At 39.0% G+C, this 27,499-nt stretch overlaps 1 protein-coding gene across 6 annotated transcripts in view; it reads right to left on the minus strand.

The window, feature by feature from the left end:
• Positions 1-26,449, minus strand: part of Obp10 (odorant binding protein 10) — a 66,896-nt gene extending 40,447 nt beyond the window's left edge. For 2 of the 6 annotated variants that reach the window (XM_046637347.2, XM_046637346.2), the window contains exons 1-4: positions 26,052-26,379; positions 25,292-25,379; positions 18,516-18,611; positions 628-680 (exon numbers count right to left, since the gene is read on the minus strand). In XM_046637347.2, coding sequence (XP_046493303.1) covers positions 628-680; positions 18,516-18,611; positions 25,292-25,379; positions 26,052-26,120 — 306 coding nt within the window. In that variant the 5' untranslated portion in view covers positions 26,121-26,379. Of the gene's footprint in view, positions 1-627; positions 681-18,515; positions 18,612-25,291; positions 25,380-26,051 lie in introns of all 6 variants that reach the window. The other 4 variants (XM_046637350.2, XM_046637348.2, XM_046637349.2 and 1 more) reach the window with 3 other exon arrangements.
• Positions 26,450-27,499: the final 1,050 nt, after the last annotated feature.

Here is a 27,499-nt window from a genome sequence, read left to right on the forward strand (position 1 = left end):
AGTCATTATTTTTTTAATAATGTTATTTCGTCACAAAATTCATAATATAGTAATAATATCATTATAAATTTCGATTATTATCATTAAAATAATAATCGATTTTATTCAAAGAAATAGAGATCATATACATTTGATGATTTTACTATATCAAAGTGTATTTTTAACACATTTTGTGGAATAAATGGGAATACGTGTGAAAAGTTTTCGTTAAATAACGAAGTTTAGAAAAGAAATTGAATTTCGAAAATCGAAATAATCCATGTTTATATGATACGGAAAACGAATATAAATATACACGAGTAGTCACAGTTTACCCGGTGCGGCGGCACTATTACGAGAGAGAGACGATAAATTCGACGGCGTGAACGCGCGTCAGTGGTGGGGGTACCTGAGTTCCAAGATAAATACTCCCTACTCCCCCATCACCGGTATTATTATGAGAGCGGACTGTACGAAGCGTTGTGAACGAAATTCATTTTTGTCACCAAAAGGTAAAATGTAGAAATAAAATACGCATACATTATCTCTATGAAGAGTCATTGCAGAGTCAAAAGAAGACACTGATTATATCAAGGAGGAGAATGATGTACAATTTCGTACAACATTCGATCATTAAAAGTTGATTACCATTAAAGGCCTGCCTTCCAGCCACTGTCCATTTCTTACAGCTTCGATGTCAGCTGAAATGATATAATTAATCTTGATGAATGTGGGCTATGGCATTTTTGTTATGAGATTTTTTCAATTGCAGTTGTAAAATAATCATATAAAAAAAAAAAAAATCGCTAATGAACGTTTATAAGTGAAACACAATTTACTCCTGTTTTGTGTTACAAATCAAGTCCACAGCATGAAATGATTTTCAATAAAATTAACGTACGAAACATTTCAAATGTCGTTAGACACTGCGTTAATAGAATGTTTTGGTACACCCCAAGATTTGATGTAGGACTAAGGTGGTGTCCAGAGATTATGTCATCGAATTCTTAGGGTTTGTGACCCCCCCCCCTCTCCAGCGCCTTCGTCATCCACTGTTAGATTTAAAGATCCCGCCTCCCTTCAAATGATATAAGTAAAAGTTAACGACCCCCCCCGCCTCGCCTACTATTCCTATTTAGGTGTGTAATATAATTTGTCGGCGCCAAACTTTTTAAAACGAACATAATCAAAGGAAGCATAATATGCATTATAGAAACTTTATCTAATGCTCGAAATGTTCGTACAGAAAATTAATTTTTTTTTATCGGAAATTACATAGATCTAAGCATAGCATAGTTAATTAAAACAGTATATTTTCTTCCTATAAATATTATATTTTTTCTATTATATTCTTTAACTATTTCTTTGGAAAATCTTCTAATGGAGATTCAAGCTATTTATATGCATATAGAATATACAAAATATAACGCTGCATCAGTAGAAGATTCACAGACTTCTGGTTCTAGCAAAATGGGACCAATGCGTGTGACAAAGTACCGTAATAAAAAAGATCATCTAAATCAATTATTTCGTCCAATTCTTCGACATCTACGTATTCAGCCTGTTTAATTCCATCATAATCTCTCAGCACACATCTTCTATAACTGGTAGAGTAACCCAACAACTGAAAAAGAATAAAAACGGAACGATTAGCAGAATTGTGGATCCCGTTTCTTTAGGTTACCGAATGAAGCATGTTCTATTCCAATGAAAAACTGTTCGTTTTAAACTGTTTATTCGTTTATATTCGATTTTATCTGTTCTTTCCTATTCCATCCTATCCACGACAATGCCACCTCTAATAGCTTATTCGTTTCAATTATTCATTTAGAATAGGGGATTGCAATTTCCAATTCGATGCAAAGAATACGATTCATCGGAATCCCCTAATCTAAATGAATAATTGAAACGAATAAGCTATTAGAGGTGGCATTGTCGTGAATAGGATGAAATAGGAAAGAACAGATAAAATCGAATATAAACGAATAAACAGATTAAAATGAACAGTTTCTCATTGGAATAAAATGTGCTTAATTCGGTAACCTGAAGAAATAGGATCCATAATTCTGCTAATCGTTCCGGTTCTATTCTTTTGCAGTTGTTGCAAATACTTTCAGTCTGTTCTAGATAATCTAAATCTATTATTTCGTCCAATTCTTCTATATGTACCCATTCAGACTCTTCGAGTCTACCATGATCTCTCAGCACACAAAGAGCTTCCTTATTACGGTAATTTATCACACGCATTGGTCGTTTTCTGCTAGCACCAGAAGTCTGTGAATCTTTTACTGATGCAGCGTTATATTTTCTACCATGCAGTCCTACAGAATGTTCCCGTAAAGCTCTTTCGGAAGCAAAATATAAATCACGGTTTGAACACATGCGTACATGTGATTGTGAATGTTCACAAGGAGAATAGAAGTCGTAAGGTATCTGTTGGAAGAATATGATTGATAATTGATTAAACTTTATAAAAATGAACGCATGAATACCAATCTCACCTTACGATTCCAGGAGCATCGGTTCTGATTTTGATTGTAGTTTCGACAAAGAGGGGAAGAGATTTACTACCTTTGTGAGTAGTTTTTACGCAGGGAATATATTTTTTCGGACACTGGTTAACTAGCATTGGTGGAGGTAAGAAACCACTGACGAAAATTTCAGGTAGATTACCGATTCGATATTCCCTACAGCAATTCTTAGAATTACATTTTACTAAATGCAACAGATATTACGAGGAACGAACATGTATTGAATACCATAACTGATTAACAGTGTAATCATTATTATTTCTGTTTTTTTGGGGTGCAACGTAGGAAAAATTAACTGGGGATTGATCAATAGATCAATCGGTCCAAATGTGAGAAAGTGTTTCCCGGGCAAATTTAAAATTTCTTTTCTACAATTCGTCATCTATAGTTTTTCCATTCCCATTCAAATGAGACTCATAATGGTTATACTCTAAGATTACTCCTGCTAATTCATTACTCAAGGGAGCCATTCTCCTTTCAACTCTATTAAATACATTGGAGGTTGTATTTTTTGAAGTGTTTTATTACGCATGAAATAACTTTCTTTTATTTTGGGTTTTCATCAGGATCTTCACCAGTGGAAAAAACAATGACAGGTTTCACGGCATCAGAGTGTGTTTTAAATATTGAAGCAAAAGTTGGTCAGCTGATAATATAGTCGAGATCTTTTGCATAACTTTGAGCACTTGATGAGTCATGCTTCCCACTTCGGATCCTAATAATCGTGGGTCCTGAACATGTGACGAAATCAGGATTTCCAAACCCGTTTTCCCTTACCACGATACCAGCATGTATAGATGATATTAATTCATGATATTCTGCCGTCACCTCATCATGGTCAGCTAGAATAATCCTCAAGAGGATTCTTGCTTTGTCATCACAAGTACAATAAAATACTTAAATAAGACTTACTAAAGAAACTTATGAATCTAACGCTTTGATGGAGGCAGCGCAGAATTCTTTATCCATGTGAGAAGCATGCTCATTTGTTTGTGCTTTGACCAACTTGATGGGGAAAGTTTTTACGTGTTTCCTTCTGATGTAATTAATCGTTTTGGGATGAGCCTCAAATGAGTAACGCTTTTACTTATATCAAAGTTGAGGTTTTCCAATTGATTATGTAGGTTCTTAAGGGCTCACATATCGCTGTATGCGCTGAAAACAGAGTAATTTTGAAAAATTATTATAAAGGTTATATAGTGAAAACAAGTGAAATTGCTGATTTCACATTTTTTATTAACTTTTCAACTATGGGAAAGAAAGAATTTTTTTTTTAACATTAACATTTTTTTACGGGTTTACATGAACTACTGATGAAAACCATGGCGCCTCCTTGTCAACATCATAACTTCACCAAAAATTGCGATCTAATATTCAAAAATAAAAAATAATATTGTAAAATAATGCAGGAGTAATCTGCCGGAGGAAAGTCTGACCGAGGGAATTTTTTTTTGAAAATAAAGAAATCACAATATTTGAAACTTTAGTATCCAATTTGAAAAAAAATTGGTGTTTTATAATTTATAAGAAATTTACCAACCAAAAAATAAAAAAAACCTATCGTCAGACTATAGAGAAAATAAATATCGAGATTAAAAAAAAAAAAATCTTAAAAATTGACTATTGAAATACAATAATATAGAATTTTGTATGAGATATTTTTGCATTTAACTTTAAACTTTTTTGGAGTAATATATATATATATATATTTATTCTTTCTTTTTAAGTACCAATTATTTAGCTGTGGTTAATCTCGGAATGAATATAATCAAGTTCTCAAGTATCTCGTTCACTTCAATTTAATGAATTTAGGTTAAAAATGACTTTTATGGACATGATCGTTCAATTTTAAAAACTTTAAAAAAAAGAAAAAAAAATTGTTTCGTCTTCTTGTTACGGGTAACCCGCGTAGACTTCGATGAGCGGTAATTGAAATCTACTCTACGCCCAGTCTGTTATTTGGCTATTTTAAGGTTCCTACATGCCGATTATGCACTAACGTCCAACTACTCCCAATGCAGGAAATGATAGACAAAGGAGCCGATCGGTTTTAAGGGAGGTAGACGGTTTAAATGGTATAGTCGGTTTCTTATCGATGACCGAGTAATTGAATTATAACAGTGGTCAGTATGAAGGATGCGGCTTATGGGAAGGGTTTGGATTGGCATGGAGAGATATAATTACGTGATTCCTGCGAAAGCTAGGATGAAAGTGAAGTGTTTAGAGAAGATAGAAGACTCGCTAGTCGCAGTTCAGAGGTGTACCTACTGACACGGTGAAGATAAGGAGAGGACGCAGGGTCTAAAGTGACTATCAGATTGTGGGAAAGAAATATGAGGTGAGAACGTAGCATTTTCATCTTTCAATATTCAAGAATGGAAATTAAAATTAATTAAAACGCTAATCGATTAATCAGAAAACTCGATCCTTGTTTCGTATATAATTTGTATCGTATTGGAACCTGAGAATATTAGAACCAAACAGGCATGCTTTTTTATTCTGTATACATTTATTAATATTACTTGAGTTCATTGTACCCCTGTGTTTAATTTCTATCGTTGTGTTCATTATCTTAATATATTGAGTTTTAACTATCATGAGAATATATTGAAAAATGTTTTTGAAGAAGATATTTTTGCAGTTGATTTCGTACTGGATATGCGGCAGCTGTTCTGAATTTCATTAGAAATTCGACGTTAGAAACCAGTATAAGTATTGTTTTTTGGATATATTTTCATAATGTTACTGACCTTTACAAAGAAATGGGTTATTTTCAATTTTTTAGTTTTGATAAGTCCTACAAGCTTTCTAATTTCCACTCGTGTTGTAGTACCCAAATCTGATGAAGGCTTAGATACTACAACACGAGTGGCGTTGCCTTCAGCTTCCGCCATAAATTATTTGTCTTTTCAGGGCCTCTTTTTTCAACCGCGTCATTCTGCTGTCGATACAAACTCTGCTTTAAATCCGACATTTGTTCAATTGCCGCCGATGTTTAAGAAGACACTTCACTAACAACGACAAGCAATACATCAATGTTTTGTTTTCTCATGTTATATTTGAGCGCGAATAAACCGACTGACTCCCTTTATTACCAGGAAGAAATAACGGCCAGTATTCATTCTCACCAACTGAAAATAAGTCGGTAACAAGTTCAGTTCTTTATTGATAAAGCAGGTCGAGTCGGCGCTGCTCGAACATCGGCACATATGGATCCGGATTCAATATATAGGTATACCCGTGATAGAAGTCACACTAGTCCTGAGCTGCAACGCCAATTTTTTGTTATTGTGAATTTCGCTTTTTGCATATGATTTTATAATTTCTGTGACGCCAACGAAATTAGATTTTGAAAATATAGCGAATCCGATTAGCGACCCCGAAAACTCCTGCATAGGTTTTAGACAGGTTTCAAATAAATTGAGGTTTTCATCTGCCAATTGCATCCGATATTTGGAATTTTTTAAAACTGATTTTAGACTCGTAATCAGCAATCTAAGATACTAGAGATTACTATCTTGTTATGAAAGTGGATTCAAAAAAATAATGTCTGACTCCAAGAGATATATGCGTCAATCCACGTCAAATCGGCCAAATTAAATGAAAAATTTCACTCCATGTCTTCAGTTCATTTCTGATTTTTTCAAAGATTCTATGCATCAAATGAATGCATTGAACAACTTAAATTTTTTTTCATTTTATTAGTTTCAAAGTTGGACGAGGTTGAATTTTGTCGGAAAGGGGCATAAAACGGAAACGCGCTGACTTTCAAATGTATATATCTTTAATTCTATCCGTCCTACAAACTTGGTCCTGTGCTCGTTTGAAAGGAATTGAAACATACTTTTATATGACTTTTTTTTAAATTTTGCTGTAGCACCAATGCCTATTTGTTTTAAACTATTGTATCTTTTAAATGCGGTTTTCACGGTGAAAGCACGTTTTTAAAATTTTTTTAAAAATGTGAACGTATTTCTTTGCAGATTTTCTGAAGGACAAGTGAGTTTTAAGATCGAACTTGGATGGGAAGTATTTTTAAACAGTGATTGACAAAAAAAAAAAAACAGCGCTTGTCGATGACCGGAGCAAGAAATTTGAAGGCTTCATCATTTTCCATTCTTAGTCGAGTAGATAGGACACAAGAGATCTGGATTTGGTTCCAATTTACGCCACCTACGATAGTGTTACCGACAGGAGCGTTATCATAGATGGCGCCACCTGCATTTTCGCGCGATTTTATCGACTGGCAGTTCGATAATGAGATTTTTGTGTTACCAGATGAGCGAGCATTTTTTAATTTTTGCCATCAGATGAGCAGACATTTTACCGATGGAAATGTTACCGATGAAAGCATTAACATAGATAGTGCCGCCATCCGCTGTTTTATCAATCAGGTCTGTTGTGCGTCCAACATCCTCCGCAAGATGGTGTAACCTCCAGCCTTACCGACAGTTTGTGTTACTGGTCGAAGTGTTTCCGCAAGTTTTGTTACATGTGGCGCCCCCCATTATCGACCAATCGATGGTCTATCGATCGATTCTGCTTTGTTCACAATGTTCGGTGCAAGATGGGTACTTTTGCTTGGTGGAGGTGGTAGTGGGTGAAATAGAACGTTTCAAAATAACGGTTGGATGTTTTGAGGAGATCGTAAAAATTTTTCCCACGAAATGCAGGTCGAGACCTGTGGAATAGTGGGTTTGTATAAAAAATTTCCCGTGATATGGTGGATGGCACTGTCAATAAATCAGTCTGAGATACGGGGTGGGTTCGTAAAGAATTCTTCCCACAAAATGCATGTTGAGACTTGTCCGGTGGAAAATTGTAGTGGGGATGGGTGGTACTTAAAACGTAAGCTTATTCCTATAGTCACTTTGCTCTCACCGTCTCTTCGTGTTATGAACTGTTCTTACTTGTCAAAGAAGAAACGCTCATCAAAACATGATGGATCTGACGAAAGTCAACCACATCAGCCGCCTGGAGAATCTGCCGATCAAGAAGATGTCGGAACTCGAAATTCGGGAGGCGTATGACGTTACTGGGCTAAGACTGATCAAAACGAAATTTGGGGTACGCATTCTGGCGACGATCGATGTAGAATACGACGTTTTCTTACCACCGAAAATTGCGAGGGTTCTACAAGAAGATTCTGATTAGTTAGCCGAAATGTGTAACATGGCTGGGGAAAATCGTCCGTAATTGAAATACCATGGTGGAGAATTCAACAAGTTTGAATTTTCATGTAGTTATGTAGCATAAGTAATTTATGTCACCCCCTCCACATCTATGAAATTCATCCACGAGGGGATAAAAGCAGGTGTGCGGGAGGCTGAATAGTCAGTCTTTTACCAGCAGTATTTGAGAAAAATCGAGCGCAACATCCTTCTTTAATATGGCAATGATCCTAGACGTGCAATGTTTCATCGGCCATAGCAAGAAGCTTGTACCCAAGGAAGTCGCAGTCGTAGACGTGAACGGACCGGGCCTGGACTACGTCTTTATCAAGCCACCGTGTGATTTGGCTAATTTACCACTTGAATGTAGAGCGCCTAATGCTTAGTTAACATACAATCATCAAGGAATACCATGGAATGCTGGCAAAAAATCTCACGAGGATGTACCGAAGATTGTGAAAAAAATGGTAAGAAATGCATGTTACGTATACGTCAAAGAAGAGGAGAAGAAAGCATGGCTGACAGAGATTCTCGATTGTACACGGAGGGTTATTAATATGGAAGATTTGCACATAAAACGCCCTGCACTGGAAGAATTGAAACATATGGAAGCGACACCCTGGCATGACTTAAATCATGGATACTTCCCATCGGATAATATCTAGAAGCATGCTGGGGACGGATCAATTTGGTATGATGACAATCCGGAGTACATCCTGGCACACTACTATGCCTTTGAAAACGTGCAGTGGCCGAGGAGTTTGTATTTGAAGGAGTGTACCTGCTCTCCCGAGAAATCGTTCCGTCCGTATAAAGAATTTGACGGTTTAAGAGCAATAAGATCCAAGGATATCGCTTTTGTGCCAAAAAAATTCACCTACGAGTTCGCATCAAACACAGTCAATGAGGTATAGGATAAACTGCCAGAGAATATGAAAATGGACGACAACATTGCTAGTCGCCGTAGATGCTTTCTGCATTATACACCAGGGCCTGATGGTGATATAGCGAATGGACCGAATCCTCTAGTAAGTTGCAATCCTCTGCCTAAAAAATGCCGGCAATATGTACAGAAATACCAATAGAATTCATTACAATTATTACAATTATATTCTACTTTGTACTGTAACGTGGCAGTTCGGTTAGGCCTGCCCGTTACAAGAGACTCCCTGAACCCTGGGCGAGATCCCGGAATCAGGGTTTCGAAAACCGAGTCGCGAAATGATCCTAGAGAGCGCCAGAACTGGAGTCACGCACCCGAGCTTCGACAGGGACGAAATAGCGCATTGCGACCAAGATATTACAGGCTTTTGTTTTTTTTATTTTTTTTTGAGTGCACCGGCTGCCCTCCAACGACCAACTCCGACACCTAACATCTTTCGAGGCACGGCGAAACCGCGGAGATCTCGCGGGAAGGACACCGAGGCTGCGGAGGGGGAGGCAACGCAGATCCCTGCAGCGCGGGAATCCAAGGCGGACGCGATTTCCGCTGGCGGCCGGCGCGCCGCAGCCTCCCCGCTCACCCCGCCTACGCCCAACCAAGGCAACCGCGAGAGACCAGCTAGCGACGAGGGAGCACCACCCCGCCCAACCGCAGGACTCCGTAGAGCTGCGCGGGAGACGACATCGCAATCTAGCCTTAAGTTCTGCGCCGCGTAGCGACGACAGGTGCGCGGCAAGTTGCGCAATCCCCAAAATCGATGACCGATCGATTGTTGCGCATTCTTAGGGTGATGACGTCACGAAGGATTAGCGTGACGAGATCGGCATTGCGACCATTCGAGATCACTCTAGTTCTGGCGGTGAGCGAGGGCTATAGCAAACAGTGATCGTGCGTTCTTTTGTTTTGAGGGTTTCGAAGAAGTAGAGTGATTGCGAGGCGAGACGTCGGGAAAAGATCACGCGGGAGTGGGCGAGTTCATCGCGTGGATGTGGAGCGATAAGCGCTGTTAACCTTCTTGCGAGAGAATCTCGAGAGATCATTAGTAAAGGCTTGCCGAGGACGGATAGCCAGTGAGGATTGGCGTTAGCGACTGTACTCGAGATTCTTCAGCCGATACATTTGCTTGGTGACCGTAGCCTGAGTTGCGCGTAAGGAAGTAGCGTTAATTTCGGGTGATCGAGGAGATCGAGTCGAGTCACGGGTTGAGCCGAGACATTATTACCTCGAGTTTGAGTGTAACCGAATTCCGTTACACGGGGTCACTTCAACTTAGTCCGATACAGCCTCAGTTCTCGTATAGGTCGCGAGCAGTCTAACGGGGAGCATTCGAATTCGCGACCGCGTCCCGCCGTCGCAGAGAAAGTGGAGCTCGGGTGCGCGCTAGGAAAAATATTCTTTCGTAGAGAAGGGTCGCGGGTGCCGCGACGAGCCTCCTTTCCGTTTGGTTTGTGGTAAAATTCGGTAGTAATAAGTTGGCGACTAGCGCCCGTAGGCATAAGAAATTTCATCTCCTTTTCGTTTGATTAATTTATTGCCGATCGCGGACCACGTCGGTCAGTCGCGGGTGACGCGACGAGCCTCGTTTCCGTTTAGTTTTTTTTTTGCATAATCCGTTAGTATCAAGTTGGCGATTAGCGCCGTTCTGTAGAGGACGATCCCGAGCAGCGCGTCGTGTCCGATTTTGCTTTTAGTTTCTTTTTGTGTGTAAATTAGCAGTCACGAGTAGTATAGCGACTAACGCACGTAGGCCGTAGAGGTCTTCGGGATCCCTTCATTTTTTTTTTTGATTGATTATTTTGTTGCTCGTTCCTTTTTTTTTGTAAGCTAAGCGTTTGCGTTTGGGATCGCGAGGACAAGCTTTCGCAGTATTGTTATTATTTTTATTTTTTTTTTTTGTATTATCGCTATTTTGAAATATATTGTTTAATTTTATTGCTGCTTTGTGAAATAACTTGTCGGCGTACGTGTGGCGTATCTCTCTCTACCCAAAAATGACCCCTCCCCTCTCCACGGTACTGAGCTACCAAGCATATGGTCGCGGTATATCGTATTACCGATTTCGAGGCGTGTTGATCACGCCAGGCGCCCAACAAATTTCGCGGTATTATTGCAGGTTCAGGGGACATTGTGGACGCCGAATTACTGTGCACGTGGTAAGGTCTCGGTCATCTTCTCCGAGTGACCGAGGAGCGGAAAAATCCACGTCACAGTACATAGAATTGAAATGGAATATTCAATAAAATTATTTATCTATCTAAAAAATAAAATTCATCACAATTATATCGCGACTTATACGTAGAATTAAAATGAAATATTGAATAAAATTATTCACTTATCTAGAAAATAGAATTTATTACAATTATATACCAGCTTATACATAGAATTAAAAATGAAGTATTCAATGAAATTATTTACATATCTAGAAAAAATATAATTTGATAGAATGATACATATATCCTTCTAAGTTTCATCAGTTCTTATAATATAAACTTATTTGGGGGGAAAATGTAAAAATATTGTAAATTTTAATTGCAGTGAAATACGTGATGAATAAATGTAAATTTTATAGTTTTATTCTTCAAAGTAATCCATAAAATCCTCATTATCTCGATCACTGTTATGAACATCATCATCATCATTATTCTCAGCATCCTCCTCATCCGCCGATGATGATTCGAGGTGATACTCGTGAGCCATATTATTTTCAATTTCAGGATCGATAATAACTGTATCCTAATGTAATAAATACCTCATCTCTGTCGTTCTCCCTATGGTGAAAACGTTGTTCGTGATCGATAGTTAACGTATCAGCGTCGCTATCGATCCCCTCCTCCTCTTCCTCATTAATCAAAACATGACGATGGAGGTGAAGGGGCGGGGAGTCTGACGGTCTTTTTTTTCAATTCATTAATATTTTGAATACGATTGTAAAATTTTTCCCGAATTTTTATTGATACAGCGATGGGGAATACAGAAAAGTTAGAACAATAATCATCGAGGATTTAAATTAGCATTTGCAGTATCGTAACAGTATATAGTATAATATACATTCAATAAAGTACTCACAAAAGTAAACTCTTTGAAGTCTTCGGGCTTTCAAATGAACACTTTTCACTAGTCACTTCGTCAACCACTGTTCCTGCACGAGGAATTTTTCAAATGCGAGAGAAGTTCCAAACTGCTATTCGAATTTATACGGAAGGAGACACGGCGTTACGTCCACCCTCCCCCATATGCAAACCAACCAGCCAATCATCGATGAGGTGGTACATCACATGGCATGCAACCAAAATGCAGCGTGGGAACAGTATGAGCCGAGAAAATTTTTCACGACAAGCTGTTTTTCCCATCAGATGCTACATCCTTACAACCGCCATTGCTTTGTTTCCTGTAAAGTGCCATAAACTATCGTAAATATTGGCCTAGTAGCAAATGTTCGCGGGTTCGAGATTCTCCGAATGGTTAGTTGTTGACTCTAGATTAATGCGGGTGTGACCTTTCCTTAAACGTCATAAACACGAATCACTCGACCCAAGAGTCGTCGCTCACCACCTGCTTTTTAAGTCCATTTCTCTGATGAGAAAAATTTAGGAGTGGGGGGTAAGGGTCCAAGCTCTGTTCCACCTTCCAACAATGAATGAAAAACACTTAGAGGTGGAACAGAGTTTGGACCCTTACCCCCCACTCCTAAATTCGCACGATCTATCCACATATATTAGGTCAACGCATCTGATGCAGACTCGTCAGTCTTACACGGTACGTGCAAGTCAATAGTTTTGCAAGTTAAAAGTTCTAAACATATAAAGACCAACGTTAAAATCATGGCCGTCAAAACATACTTGAATCTCGTCAAGATGATGGAGAATGTATACAATTGCTGAGCGAGCTGCATCCTGAGCGAGAGAATGACGATATTATCGAACATTGGATTGACGTTGGAAAGAAAAATCTTCAATCGCTGCGAAATGTTTGCATGCGTCTCAGAACGAACGTGGTTGTGAAACTACAGATTCAACATACAATCACACTCATGCAATCCTGGGTGACGAAGATCCAGCAACAGTTGCGGCAGCGGCTGCGGCCGGATCCGAGCGGACGTTGTTACAAATTTTGGGCATAAGAATTTGGAGGCGTTTCCGGACGATGCGCACCGGGTCATCGTTGAGCATTTTAGGCTGGTACTGCGCGAAGAGGGGAATGTGAAGGTTAACCTCACATTATCATGCAAATTTGAAAACGCAAAGCACGATATGATTGCTGAAGAAGTAAAAAGTTTCATCACCTCCAACGCAAAGATTCTCCCCTCGAGCGATATAGACGGTTGGCTTACACGCGCTTGAACAGCGCGATACAGGGTGGAGCATGATCAAGATCCTCAATACTACCGTAAACATCAACCAGTATCAGCCTCTCGCTGCAGGGCTTTCACATTCGTTGAGCTGCTTAGGATATTCAGCGGAAGAAGGCTGTGGTCAATGTGAAAAACGAAGACAAAAGATGCCTTGTCTGGGCCATAGCTGCAGCTCTCCACCCTGTGGAGAACAACGCTAAACAGTCGCATAGTTATTATCAGTTTATTTCCAAGTTGGACCGCACAGGTATCAAACTCATATATAGATATAGAAAGAATAGAGAAATTAAATAATTTGCAAATTAATGTATACGGGGTAGAATCTGAAACTTTTTCACACCATGAAAAATCGAAAAAACGCGTCATTGTGCCAATTTATTTGAGTAAAAATTTGCATAGCGTAAACGTTAACACAATTCATCTTCGAATGCTTGAAAGTAATAATTACCTAGAAAATGACATTCTCGCGAGTTCACACCAGCATTCCACTTTGCTTGGATTAAAGATCTTTCATGATTGGTGAGCAAACAATTTACCTATATTTGAAAAATATGTCGATGATTGTGAGTAGGTATTTGTATCCCTTGTTGTGCGAACTTTATGCGGTCATGTCAACGAGATCAGCTTGCCAGGTCTCATCCAGTCCACGTACGTCTACGAACCGACGCGGATAATTGTGTCGAGCGGGTCTGTGAACTTCATCCGCTATTGTGCTCTTCATTGTTTGTCTGGCTCTGTACTGCTCAATTATTCAAACCTACTTCCAGGTGCTTCTGCTCTTCAAATAGAACTGATTTCCCGTTGGTTTGTTCCAGTACTGTCACTCTAGCATGAAGCTTCCGAATGAGCTTAGATGACTTGAGTGCATGATCGCAATGGGAGATGATGACCAATTATTTCTGTTACGCACACGCACCTGTTTGAGGGTCGCACTGATTTGCGTTACTCTCCCGTGATACTTTTCGTCTAAACTATTGAGAACTTTGAGGGGAACAGCATCGTTGGGCTGTTGTGGATCAGCTATGTTACACAATCATTTACCATACAGATTATACGTCTGAGGTTTTTGAATCCACCACGCTCCAACTGTCGCCCAAATATGTCTATGCTCATCACTGGACGGTCACTGAACGAATGATGATTTATTAAGGCTAGGGATCGTAGGTAGCTTTAGGACAGGAGAGGTGAACGACGTGGGAGAATAATAACCCTTTGATGTTAGTCTTTGGAAATGTAATAATATAAATCTTTATTTATTATACACTGCGTGCTCTATGATCGACAATTTCCTTGCAACTGACTCTCTTTAGAACATCGCTTGCCGCGCTCGAGACTCGAAGGCGCTCGGCTACACTCGGCCTTCTTCGTACACACTGGGTACCCTCGCTACGCGCTCGCATCAAATGCGATGACTCGCCTCAATATGATTCTATATTGATCTGCTGCTAATCAACGATTCCAGCTTCTCACCACTCTTCAATGATGGCGACTATTTCGTTGGAATGGCTGGTATTGCCTGCAGTCTGTGACACCATAAGTAGTCGGAGATAATCTACAATTTCATTTGGATTATCCCAGTAGACATAATGCACTTTTTGCCTCTCCTTTCGCACAATCTTATATTCGGGTAAGCCGTTACATGATTTTTTCGTCGAGCCGACGTGTTGTGCAATGAAATTTCTGTACTAAATTTCAATGAAATACTATACCAAATTTCTATAGTCGCGAAGAGTTCCATTAGTTTCGTAACGTTTTCGGTACGCATTTGTCATCGTTACAATTTGTATGTAATTATTCTTGTATGCGTCATTGACAATCGATACATCGGGTTTTACACGTTGATCAGATTATCGATGAAATTGATTCGCGAATCACCAATCATCATACCGTTTTTTTTTTCGAAGTCTTGTTTATTCATTGTTCTTATTGGCCATCATATGTTTTGTTTGTGTATGTGTTATGGATGAGGTCCATCCTTAATAAAATGTTGGTGTACTTATGCATACTTGAATAGTTTCTTTTTTGATTATTCATTGTTTTCTTAAACCTTCGCTCTCCTTATGGCTAGGCCTTAGGCTAGGATGGGTGGGTGATTGTGAGATGAAAATCGGGTAAATTATATAGTGATATCATACCGTTTGTCAACTTTCAAACGCCGTATTTAGTATCTAAATCCTTTTTTTTTTTTGCTTGTGCTGAACATTTTCAAACATGGCGCAACGGAATCCACTATTTTCTTCACCGGCGTGCTTGTAGTAGAAATTTCACAGAATTTCAGTGTCTTATCATTCGCATTCATGAAATCTCCATCGTCCATATCCTCGTCCTCCTTATCGTCATCCTCGGTACTCTCATCATCTTTTATTCTTCTTTTTTCATTGTAACATTCAGTGATTTTGTTTTAATTTCTTGTTTAATATACTGCTGTTGCTGCTTCTGCTTCGAAGTATCCACTAATTCTTTCAATGGCGTTACTAAGGGCTTAAATACCTCTTCCATAACCTGCTCGGTCGGATCTGTCTACCTTGATTATCTTGTGCTTCCTACGTATGGCATCACTTGCTTTCGATATTTCACTCAACGTATCGCCATGCTTATGAATCTTGACACTCTCCATGTTGGCGACTTGTTGGTCACAATGGTAGTCCTTAAATTGTTAATACGTCATGTCGGTTTTCAAGTGATCGTTTTATATATGTTTCAGATTTATTTCATTCTACCGAAATAGTACGTTTGACTGAAATAAAAGCTACCGACGTCGCGATGCCTGTCCATGCTGAAGTATGCTCTGATATTATCTTGCTACTCACACGCCACATCGTCGAAAATCATAACATAGTTGGGGTGTGCATCTTCCGGTCTTATAACCTCCTCGTTCTCGCCAAACAGGAAATAACCCACACCCTGCGTGGGTTCTAGTAACTTTTGCAAAAATTGATACCTTGACTGGATGAGAGATTTTAAATAGACGTAGACATTTCGGAATAACAATCCATTGCCATGGGATGAGTGAGAGGAGAGCGTTAGTATTACCGCAATTGGATGGGCGGCAACAAATTGCTCTTACGGTATTTGATAGCAATTTTCCGTGACGATTTTCCATCTTTCTCTTTCCACGCTGAATCATTTTGTCGAAATTCGCGACAGATAGTTTATCCGTCTGATCTTGAAATCTCATTATGCTTGGTTAACGTGACAACGACAACTAAAATGACCGCATACAAATTCATCCTTTTATAGAGCTCTCGTTAGTTGTTGCTTGACTGTGAAGACGTGCACACGCAAGAGACGCGGTGGAGGTTTGCTGACTAAAATCAGCAATCATCTCCCGGTTGAATTGCATGTGCTTGGGTATCAATATTGCGGACCGGGATCGAAATTAACCAAGAGGTTTATTCGTGGTGATTCGTGTATGAATCCGCTGGATGCTGCATGTAGAGACCACGACATTGCATACGCAAAGAATCAAGATATCGCAGAGAGAAATCTGGCCAACAAAGTGCTCGTTGAGAAGGCGTGGAATCGCGTCTTGGCTAAGGACGCTAGTGTGGGTGGAAAAGCGGTAGCCCGGGGAGTCACGAACACCATGAAAGCTCAATCAAAACTCGGAATGGGCTTAGCGGTGAAGCTGTTGAAGCTTGGAGCGGGTGCGAAGAAGAAATCCACAACGGTTGGGAAGAGTAAACAGCGGAAGAGGACAATAAATCTTAAATCTATCATCAGAGCTGCAAAGGCCTCTATGCGATCGGATCATGAAGCCGTCGATTCGGCTTTGGCAGGTCCCCCTGCGGCTGCGTGAGGGGCAGGGAAGAATGTTTATGTGCCTCGCGCTTCCTGCCGCTCCTCGTTCCTATTCTGGCCGGTCTAAGCGCTACTCGGGCTCCAGCGGGTGGTGCCACGGGTATAGCTAAAGCGGTCAACGAGGCTAGCGCCGACAAACACCACTTGAACGAAACCAAACGGCATAATGCTACAATGGAGGCAATTGCGCTAGGCAAGGGATTATACCTGATCCCTTATCACAGCGATATGGATATGTATTTACGACATGCTAAAAATTAACAAAGCTACCACGCCGAACTCTGACCGACATTGATTTACGCAAATATGCTAAAAATATGAAAATTTGACCCTTTCGCAACGTTTTTATGCGGAATGGTTTATCAAAATCTGGGCCAAAAATGTGGGAATCTGGAATTATTAATCTTGATGATGGCAATGGTCCAGGGACATATTGGGTTGCGAGCAAAAAAAAATGGTCATCATGTTGTGTATTTCGATAGTAGAATTCACGTGCAGTCATGTAGTAGACTTTAAACCCCAAGATTCCATCGGTCGATTATCCGGATTTGAATCGGTTGAGCTAGGATGAGATGTTACTCATAAATCTGAATCTGAATTACCGGTGGCCATTCTGAAGGTTAATACTTCATGGGTTGAGAGCAACATAACCACAGGGGCGTACATAAACGAGCGTCGAGCTCACACGGTTAATGAATTTTTCCCCACCGTTCCATCAGGATATAAGATTGTTGGAGTGCCTGCCAACGTCATTTACCTACCAATCGGCATACAGTTGATACAGCTGAGAATAATCGATCAAGACGACGAGTTGGTTAATTTTCGTGAACAAATGATAACTGCGTTTATATGTGAAAACTCTCAAATAATGGGTATCGTGTTTCAGATGAAAAAGTCGAGGAAAAGTTGTAAAACTGAGATATCATGGCCAAAACCATCAGTTGCCCAGCACCTCTGACGAAGCTTACATCTCCAACGAGGTTGACACCTCTGAACGTTTGGTATCTCCTGAGTCTAGATCTTAGATCACGTGGAAATTTTGGGAAAAGAAAAATTCGCTGCATCCAGTGCGTGTTATCAAGGAAGAAGTAATAGGAATACAGAAACCCGTGGTATTCGGCGAATCGATTGCGCATTTTGATATTCACACCCATCAACCGTTTCCATCGTCCACCTTCCAGAACACCGATGAAATCCATATTGTTGTTCAACATCAAGACTTATGTCTACTGCTTGGTAAAAGCTCTCTGCACATTCATGGAAAAATTACAAAAGATAATGGTGTGACTGAGGAGGTGGCTACGAAATTGATCAATGTGGCTGTTTTTCGTTGTTTGAGGAATTTCGTTACGAGTTAAATAGAGTGAAGGTTGGTAGAAATAAAAATGTTGGCATCACCAGCGTTATGAAGGGTCACTTATCCTTAAGTCCGGGCCAGCAATATAGTCTGGAGAATACTGGTTGTTTGAGTGCAGATAACGAATGAACCGATGCTGCTGGAAATTTTGACGTTGTTGAGTCGTCGTCAATGCTAAACATTAGTTGATTCTCCACGTTCCAACACCGATATTAATGCTGTGATTCAGACCGCAAATACGGAAAACTTCAAAATTACCTTAAATAAAATCGAATGATTGTTACCCCACATCAAACTGACCAACAAACCGAAAATCCAGCTACTGAACTCCATTGCCAAGGATTCGGCCATATCCATGAGTGTTCGTTCTTGAGAAACTTACTGTATCCGATGCTCCCGTCAATGATGCGGCATGTATGGGCAGTCAACACATCGACACAGCTGGAGAAGACGAGATATATCGTTCTGGGATTCCAAACTGCAAGGAGAAACGAGCCACAGGAAAATGCTAGCGAATTTGATCATTGCCGAATCAGAGATGTAAAACTTTTGCTCACAGTCTTACCCCTATGGAAATTTGAATCTTGATATATCCAATAATCAGTACGCCATTCTCTATAATATGTATGTCTGGTTTCGAATGGTCTACTGCAACAAAGAAGCTGAAATTTTGCTATCGAAGCGTGAATTAATAAACAAAGGTCCTCTTATCGTTATCGACTGCTTGAAACAGAATGACTCGTTGAAAACCGGATCGGTGGATATTCGATTAGAATTTGAAGCGAGCGTGAAATTTCTTGCAAACACTGCAGCCTGTAGCATGATCTTGCACGCTCGTATTGTCGAGTACGGTCCTATTAGGGGCACGGCAAAGAAATTAGTTTAAGTCAATTTTGGAATGAGATGTTCAATTATTATTGCGCGAATATAGAAAATATATATGCGGTTATTTGTTCAATGAAAAATAAGATTATCTATTATTATTATTGCGTATAAGATGAAAACGGAATGAAATTGTTGATAAATAAAAACATCTATTCAAAGCATCCTACTGTTATTTTGAAACGGTCTGTTCTACCCACTACCACCTCCACCTAATAAAAAGTAGCCATCTTGCGGTAGACATTGGAAACAAAGCAGAGTCGACCGACAGAACATCGATTGATCGATAATGGGAGGCGCCACATGTGACGAAACCTGCGGCAACACTTCTACCAGTAACACCAGCTGTCGTTAAAACTGGAGGTAACACCATCTTGCGGTTGATATTGAATGCACAACTGACTTTATCGATAAAACAGCGACTTTCGGCACCATTTATGGTAATGCTCTTATTGATAAGACTTCCGTCAGTAAAATGTCCGCCATCTAACGGCCAAAATTCGAAATGTCTGCTCATCTGACGGCAAAATTGAAAAATGTTTGCTTATTTGACAGCACAAAAATCTCATTATCAAACTTCCAGACGGTAAAATCGAGCAAAAATGCAGGTGGCGCCATTTACGATGACGCTTCTGTCGGTAATACTACCGTAAGTAAGGTTTACCATCGCGGGGTAACTTATCGACTGTCGGTAATGCAGGGAGTTGCGCCATCTGATGGCGGAAGTTAGAACCAAATCCAGAACTCTTATACATATATCCTATCCACTTGGTCGTTCTAAAACATTCTTGAAAACTTCGGTACTTCTAATTATATGATTTTTTAGTCAAAAACATGGGTCAATTTCTGAGTGCTTGAAACATGATTTCATCGTTGTTCATCTTTCTTAAGGGCGTTGCCTATGCCTTGAAGTTGCGCGCGAACAGAGACTCACGATTTTCCTTCTCATTTCTTCATTTTTGAAGATAATTAGGTTCTTAGGGGGTCATTTTGAAGATAAAGAATCGATCTGTGTCGCCTGTTCTGCCAAATTTTTGATTTCGCTTTCAGATTTGCGAAAAACGTATTTGAAAGTACGTTATTTTTGAAGTGAGACACAGCGGACAGTGAATCTTTTTTCGAAATTCGGCGAAATAGGCGGCACAGATCTATTCTTTATCTTCAAAATGACTCCCTAAGAACCTAACTATCTTCAAAAATGAGGAAATGAGAAGGAAAATCACGAAGCATAAAAGAGCAAATTTTTCGCGCAAAAGGCGGGCGCCTGCTAGCGCCACGACCGCGTTAGCCGGCGACCATGCGAATTACAGGCAAGGAGAGTAGACTAAAACCCCCCGCTACGATTCCCCTCGTTCGAATCCTCGTCGCTCGGCACGTGGATAGTGTTCCGCGCTTTTATTTTTGCTTGTGTTTTTCTACCGTGTTTTTTATTATTTCGAGTCAGTATTTATTCCCGCGATGGCTAAGAAGAGAAGGAACCTGTCTTTGAAGAAGAAGAAACGACCCGGCATAAAGATTTTGGCTAAATTTCAGGAAAAAATGAGGTAAATCGAATTATTTGTATGATTGATATCGCATTCTCTCCGACTTCGAGATTCAAACACTTGAGTACGAACAATCGCAGGGCTTCAATCTAATTGTAAGAAGGTACTTTCAAGAGCCGATATTGCTGTTTATAATAGCAGTATAAATTCATTCTCAAGTCTTTTATACATACGAAAATATAAACTAGAATGCATTGTGACGTGTGGTACTAGCCCGGTTTGCATTAGTCGCTAAAATATGTCACCAATTTGTTACGTGTTCAGGTTAAATGATCGAAATCATTATTCGGCAATTTGCATTAGTGTTTACACTTTGTCGATCATAAGGAATATTCTTATCACTTATTGTGACTACCTAAGTATCCAAGGTAAAGGTACAAGGTATCTGGAAAAATTTACCATACAAAGTAAATACGGCGCGTACGTATTAGGCCACTAAAATACGCGCGTTTTGTTTTTAGAAATAAACTTGACGTAATTCTGGGGTAATCATACATGCATACATTACCTACAAAACTGTCATCAAATCAGATACTACTGCCAAGTATAATTTATTTAGAAACTAATTATAATTATAATAAACTCGTTTTCAAAATATTTGAAAATCTATGATGGATTGAGCAACTGGCGTTACTACCTATTGATCTATTCGGACAAGACGACGCAGCATAATTAAAAGATAAAAAAGTCAGCTTATTGTAAATGGAAATAGTAACACTCCCGAGGTACAAGGTACAAGGTGAGCAAGATGTGCTGTAACGTGACATTTCGGATGCGTGTTTCAAACCGCTCCCTGAACCCTAGATGGAACTCGAAATTAGGGATCCCGCGGATCAGACCGCTAATCATTTCGAAAAAGAGCGCCAGGACAAAGGTCACGCATCCGAGGCTCTGAGAGGGGACCATTTTCGGTCTAGCGAATACGACCTTTTCAGGATTTTTGTTTATTCTTTTTTGTTTCGAGTAAATGCGACATCGTACGCAGGAGATCGGCGGCAAATTCGAAAAGCATTATCGGATCACAGTCGCGACGGATCGCGACGAACGGAGGGCCTCTCACGAGGCTACGGAGAGAGCGTCAACGTAGAGCTCTGCCGCGAGGGAACCCAAGGCGGACGAGATTCCCGTTGGTGGCCGGCGAGCCGTAGCCTCCCCTCACCACGCTGACGTCACGCAACCTCACGAAGTCGTCACCACGCCACTTTCAAACTACGGGATATCAGAGACTGGACAGCCAATCAGCACCTCTCCATAGCGGGATCCAACTATAGCGATAAGTTAGGCTATAAGAATTCCGGAAAGAAAACACCAATGAGAGCAGGAGAGTTTTTCACGACGGATAGCGCCTATGTTCGAGGCATGTTCGAATTGCGGCTCCGATTATAGCGGAGCTCGATATTTGAGTCCTGGCGACAGTTCGCGGTAGTCAAAATTTGCCAAGAAAGAAAAAGTTAATTAATTGTGTGTGTCATGGCCGAGACCGGGGTAGGCGACTTCTTGGTGTGGCTGCGAAGCGGTAAGCGCTATTAAGCGAACGCATTTCGAGTGCAATTTAGATCGGCGCACCGGTCAACGGTTGGCCAGTTTCTCGTTGAGTTAGAGTAGCACTCGAAATTTGTTTGCCGATCTCCTTGTTGATGGCCGTTCTAGCGATAACGCGGAGAGTCGCTTTTGTTACAAATTGAGTGCAGCCAAACTCCGCTGCATGGGTTCAAGTTGAGTCAGCTTAGGTAAAAGTGTCACCTCTCGTGTAGGTCGCGTATCATCGTGCGTGGACGCTCGGATTAGCGGGGCGGCTTGTGAACTTTTCGGGAATTGCGAGTACGAATTGAGTTCGGATGCGTTTCGATAATAGCCATACGATTACCGTGGGTACCGGCCTAATTAAAAAGAACAGCTAGAGATGCGATTAGCGTATCGAATCAGGATTGGCTGTGATTATTGCTCTTGTGGATGAGCATAGAAGCCTGGCAATTAACGCTTTATTTTGTAGAGGACGATAGCGGATAGCGCATCGAGTATGATTTTGGACCGACTTTTTTTGGTCTAGTGGTTTATTGTTAAGCGGCGATTAGCGCTGTAAATAGTAGAGGACGGTCGCGGTTAGCGCGTCGGGTCAAATTCTGTTTTCGGTTTTTGAGTTATTATTTATTGTTAAGGCAGCGGCTAGCGCACGTAGGCATTAGACGCCGTATAGACTTAGTCATTTTTTATTCTCTTTCTGTTTTATTATTTTTTTTTTTGTTAAATCTAAGTATTTGATTTTGAACTGCGAAGAGCGAATTGTGAATTATTATTTCTATTGTTTTGCATTTTGAATCGCGAAGAGTGACGGGTGAAATATTATTTTTTTATTTTTCTTTTGTATTATCGTTGGCTGGAAATATATTATTTTGATTCTATCACAGCTTGGTAAAATAACGTGTTGGTGTTGCATATCTCGCGTTCTCTCTCTCTACCCAAAAATTACCCCTCCCCTCTCCGCGGTACTGAGCTACCGAGCATATTTTCGCATAGCGCGTTGACGATTTCGAGGTGTGTTTATCACGCCAGGCGCCCAACAAAATTTTGCTGTATTGTTTTATGGATCCAGGTTACATCGTGGACGCCAAATTATTGTGCACGCGGTAAGTTCTTGGTCATCGTCTCTGAGTGGCCGAGGTGCGGGAAAAGTACACGTCACAGTGCATATTCAGAGGGTATGTTTACATCTCAGATAAATTTTAAGGTATACTAGTTAGGTATATATGTATATGTTATTCTGCCAATTTTTATTTTCAGACCTTACAATTTTGCGCTACGTCCTAGAAAATATCACTTTTTAAACTAAAGGTTATTTAAAGAAAAAATGATAAAAACACTAAAAAAAAAAACAAAAATCGGAGACTTCTTGTGGGCTAATAGAATTTTGAAACATATTAAGAACTGAATATGAACAGATACGGCCGAAGGTCGGTCGGTTTCAGCTGGAATACCTCATATGTAGGCCGCTCAACTAACAAATATACTACATCACTCTTAAATACTTGGATGAAAACGCTTAACCTATGGTTTTTGAATTTTTTTTTCACTCCCAAAACTTAGTAATTAAGAATAAATTGTGATAAGCTATCCATGATTGACAATGAATTATTAAACCCCTATGTGTATAAGATTGGTGGCGCTTTGTTAACATGCAATTGTAATTTTAAAAAAAGTGCCGATTGATTGATAATTTAAAAAATTGATAGTTTTAAAACCAAAGCTCTAGGTAAATTTGTCTTGGTCTGGAAAATTTTGTTTTCTAATTCAGAATCTTCTATCAAAATGGGATCCGAATCAGTTACGGTATTCCTGAGAAAGTTTTGATTGAGAACAGTTAGAAAGATTGATTAGGCGAGAAAATTGCTTTTCATCTCATTCCTCCGCAAACTACTAACGAATATAGATATTTTCATTGTAATAAGTTCATGACATTTGAATTTCACATCCATTAGTGACGAATATTTGAAAAATTAAAGATTTAGGTAAATGATACTGTTTATAAAATCACATTTGTGCAGTTTTTCGAATAAAGAATTAAAATTCACGGGAGAACCTTTTTTTGCTAATGCTGTGACATAATAAATTGAAAAAAAAAAATGATGGCATAAGTTCCTTCAACTGGTTGAAATTAGCCGGAATGCCCCATAAGTGTAATACTTGGCGCGCGATGCTACTATGTCGCTTGAATACCCTATACAGAAACTAAAGAGTTGGCCGTTTACGTTTGACATAGTGAATTGGCATGAGTAGGGCGTACTTCGCTTGCTTAGTAGTAGATAATGTGCTTTAGCTGTAATTATTATTAATACCTGTGCCGTGAATAATTGTCAAATCGGACCCTAGGTGCAAAAACGAAGGCAATTATAGCATGCGGCTTAGAATGACCTGCATCACCAGACAATATGCATATGAAATTCGTCACGTTATTGTATGCGATCCATTTTACCAAAACTAATTACTCCGAAATTTCACTATTTCCTGAAGTTCAGTAAGCCATAATACAGCATTTACACACTTACATGTTACAGGATAATATTTTTTTTTCCCAATCTTAGCTTCATCAAATATTCAAATACAACACCTGAAGATGAGAAAAGTATTACAAATATTTAATGAAGAGGGGAAAAAATGAAAAAATTATTATAAACTAGCAAAATTACCACATTCATTCGCTGTAGAGTAACAAATACGCTTTTTATGCATAACTACGTAAAGTGTGATTTCAATAAATATTTCGAAAAAATTGATGTCAGTATTTATGTTACCAGTATATGATGTGATTTAAGTTAATGTATTGCTCTGGTCAGTTGTGACGTTGTCGTATATACTTATCACTATAGATCTAATAAATCGCAATATTATATTCCTAGAAAAAATGCCATTTTTTTATTTTGGCGTCAAATGAAAATGTGTTGGAACGTTTTTATTCAGAATGTCAAACCATTTTCACGTTTGCGATACGTGGACAATAGACATTTGGAGATATATACGTTAACGTCAAATCGACTACGGCACCTTTTTAACATTAGTAAAATTTGATCAAAACTATCCAACTAAAATATTATATCACTCATCTGCATATTCTTTTTAGGAAATAACATAATACGCAAGTATATTGTGATATTAAATGATCACACTGTAACATTCTATATAGGTTCTTACTCGATCTATAACAAATTGAGTATACAAGTATTGATAAATTACGTACTGGTAGTCACTCCTGTCTGTGTTTGACAAGCGTTCACGACACTAGACGCCTTCGCTATCATGTCATCAGAGACAAAGCTCGGCCGCGTCTGCAAAGTATTGATTAATAATGTTTATTAACCTCCGTTAGCCTCTGTATGCGTGCCTCCCTCGACACAGACGCAGATTTACTTTTGCATTTAGCTTGCATGACAATTACGGGATCAAGAGAATTGCAAATTTAGCGATAGAACACAATGTAATACGGTATAAAACATTTTTACTATTCAACCTATCTAGATACAAATTAGACTTAACCCTCTGGGTTTTTATTTAATGTTTTTACTACAAATAATCAATATTTTATACGCATGATTGTTTAATACAAATAATTTATCCAATTGAATATACAGTTGGATAAATTGTACCGTGAATTCAAACATAAATGAATTTAAAGAGAAGTAATACAAAAAAAATATTAAGAATTCCATATTCTTGAAATTCGCTTGGTTTGTATATGATGTGATTTTTTTTTTGTGAAATTGTTCGCAAAAAGTAAATTCTAAGTAGCAACTATTCTAACTACAATAAAAATGTTAGAAACTCATAGTGAATGATGACAGAGGATTCAAAACTGCGCAACGTATTCAGTGCCTGTACACACCGGATAAAATCATCCCTCATCTTTGTATTATATAAGGTCCGTTTACCCCTTCGTACAATGGATACTATTGTCTTTAACATGTCAAATAAAAGGATCGTGTAAGACTTTAAGAGCTTACCCCCGCATCAACTGCAATCGTTGCCGAAAGCAAAATCACCGTCACCATTTTCATCGTTAAATGCTTCATCTTGTAATTTGTATGACGTCAGGAAAATTGAATTTATATGTAAAGAATTCAAACAGTTTTAAAAACTCGAGGGTCACCGTAGAATGACAAATTATAGATGTCACAATCGACCACGTATTCAACTACTAATAACGAGTAGTTAATAAGAAAATATTTCTGTCTCAACTTGTTATGATACACAATTTGTGTCGTATGTATGTAGCTCACTAACTTTGGGCGGTCGATTGGTCCGTACTCTCAGTCGCGCAGGGTGCGACTAACGTCGATCCAGTTGAACGCATGGACTCAGCCAACACCTAACCCCCTGACTTAGCCTCCCGGGCAAAGCCGAGACATCGCGAGCAGATGCAGGAATGACAGAACAAGAGTAGGTAAGAAATAAATTTTGTCACAGTATACAGGTTAGAATCTTTTTCCTTCTGGTGTTGTTGGCTTCCCTAAAAATCTGAATGAAAATGTCTAGCGAATCTAACAATGAATTCGGATGGAGAATAATCAGCGCCAACTGATTCGATCATATATGAATGATATTTAATCATTGTAAAATAAAGTGTTGGAGTAATCGTTTGAATAAGATCTGAAGTCGAATGCCCAAATTCCTCGGACAAAATAGGTTTTATAGAAAAAACTTTTGGGACAAAAGATCAACAGCTTAAAGGAAGATGAAAGATGACGTTATTTTCAATGTTTTGAGTGACTACAGTAAGGAGAGGTCGAGGTGATTATCTTAGATTACTTGACAGATGTTTTGCAGTTTTTATATATTAAAAAAGTTTCTTTAACGGATAATACCAGTTTGGCACTCGGAAAAATAAGTATTAAAATAAGTTGTTTTTTCCGACGCCTATTTGATACATTAAATAATTTATATTTTTCACTAATACATTATAGTTTCATGAATAAATCATTAAAAAAAATCAATAAAAAAAAAGCGGACAAGTGCGAGTAGAACTCACGCCCTGAGTGTTCTGTACAAATTTATCTATGTTTTTATGTGATATAATTATAAATGAACTATTTTCGGGCTTTCTCCGTTACTTGTGTTGTGAGACCTTACTTCTGTCCAAAGTGTACAGTCATAAAAATCCATATGGCTGATCGGTTTCTAATGGAATAAAAAAATATCCTGAAAACTTCAGCTTTTAGAGCCAAAGCTTTACAACATAATAAAAAACAAAAAAAAATGCATTTTTCAGTATTTATTTTATTGTAACTATTCTACTGAATATTTTTTAACACATTTTTTGGCAAGAATAACCGATAAAAGACGATGAAACGTAATTCTTTGTAAGTGTCTAAAAATCTCTTTTTTTTTAGTGAAAAAAGTTTTAGTCGTTTTATTTAAATATGTTCCTTTTGAGTATCACTCACAAGTTTTT

Source organism: Neodiprion pinetum, chromosome 1, assembly GCF_021155775.2.
Source record: "Neodiprion pinetum isolate iyNeoPine1 chromosome 1, iyNeoPine1.2, whole genome shotgun sequence".
NCBI lineage: Eukaryota > Metazoa > Arthropoda > Insecta > Hymenoptera > Diprionidae > Neodiprion > Neodiprion pinetum.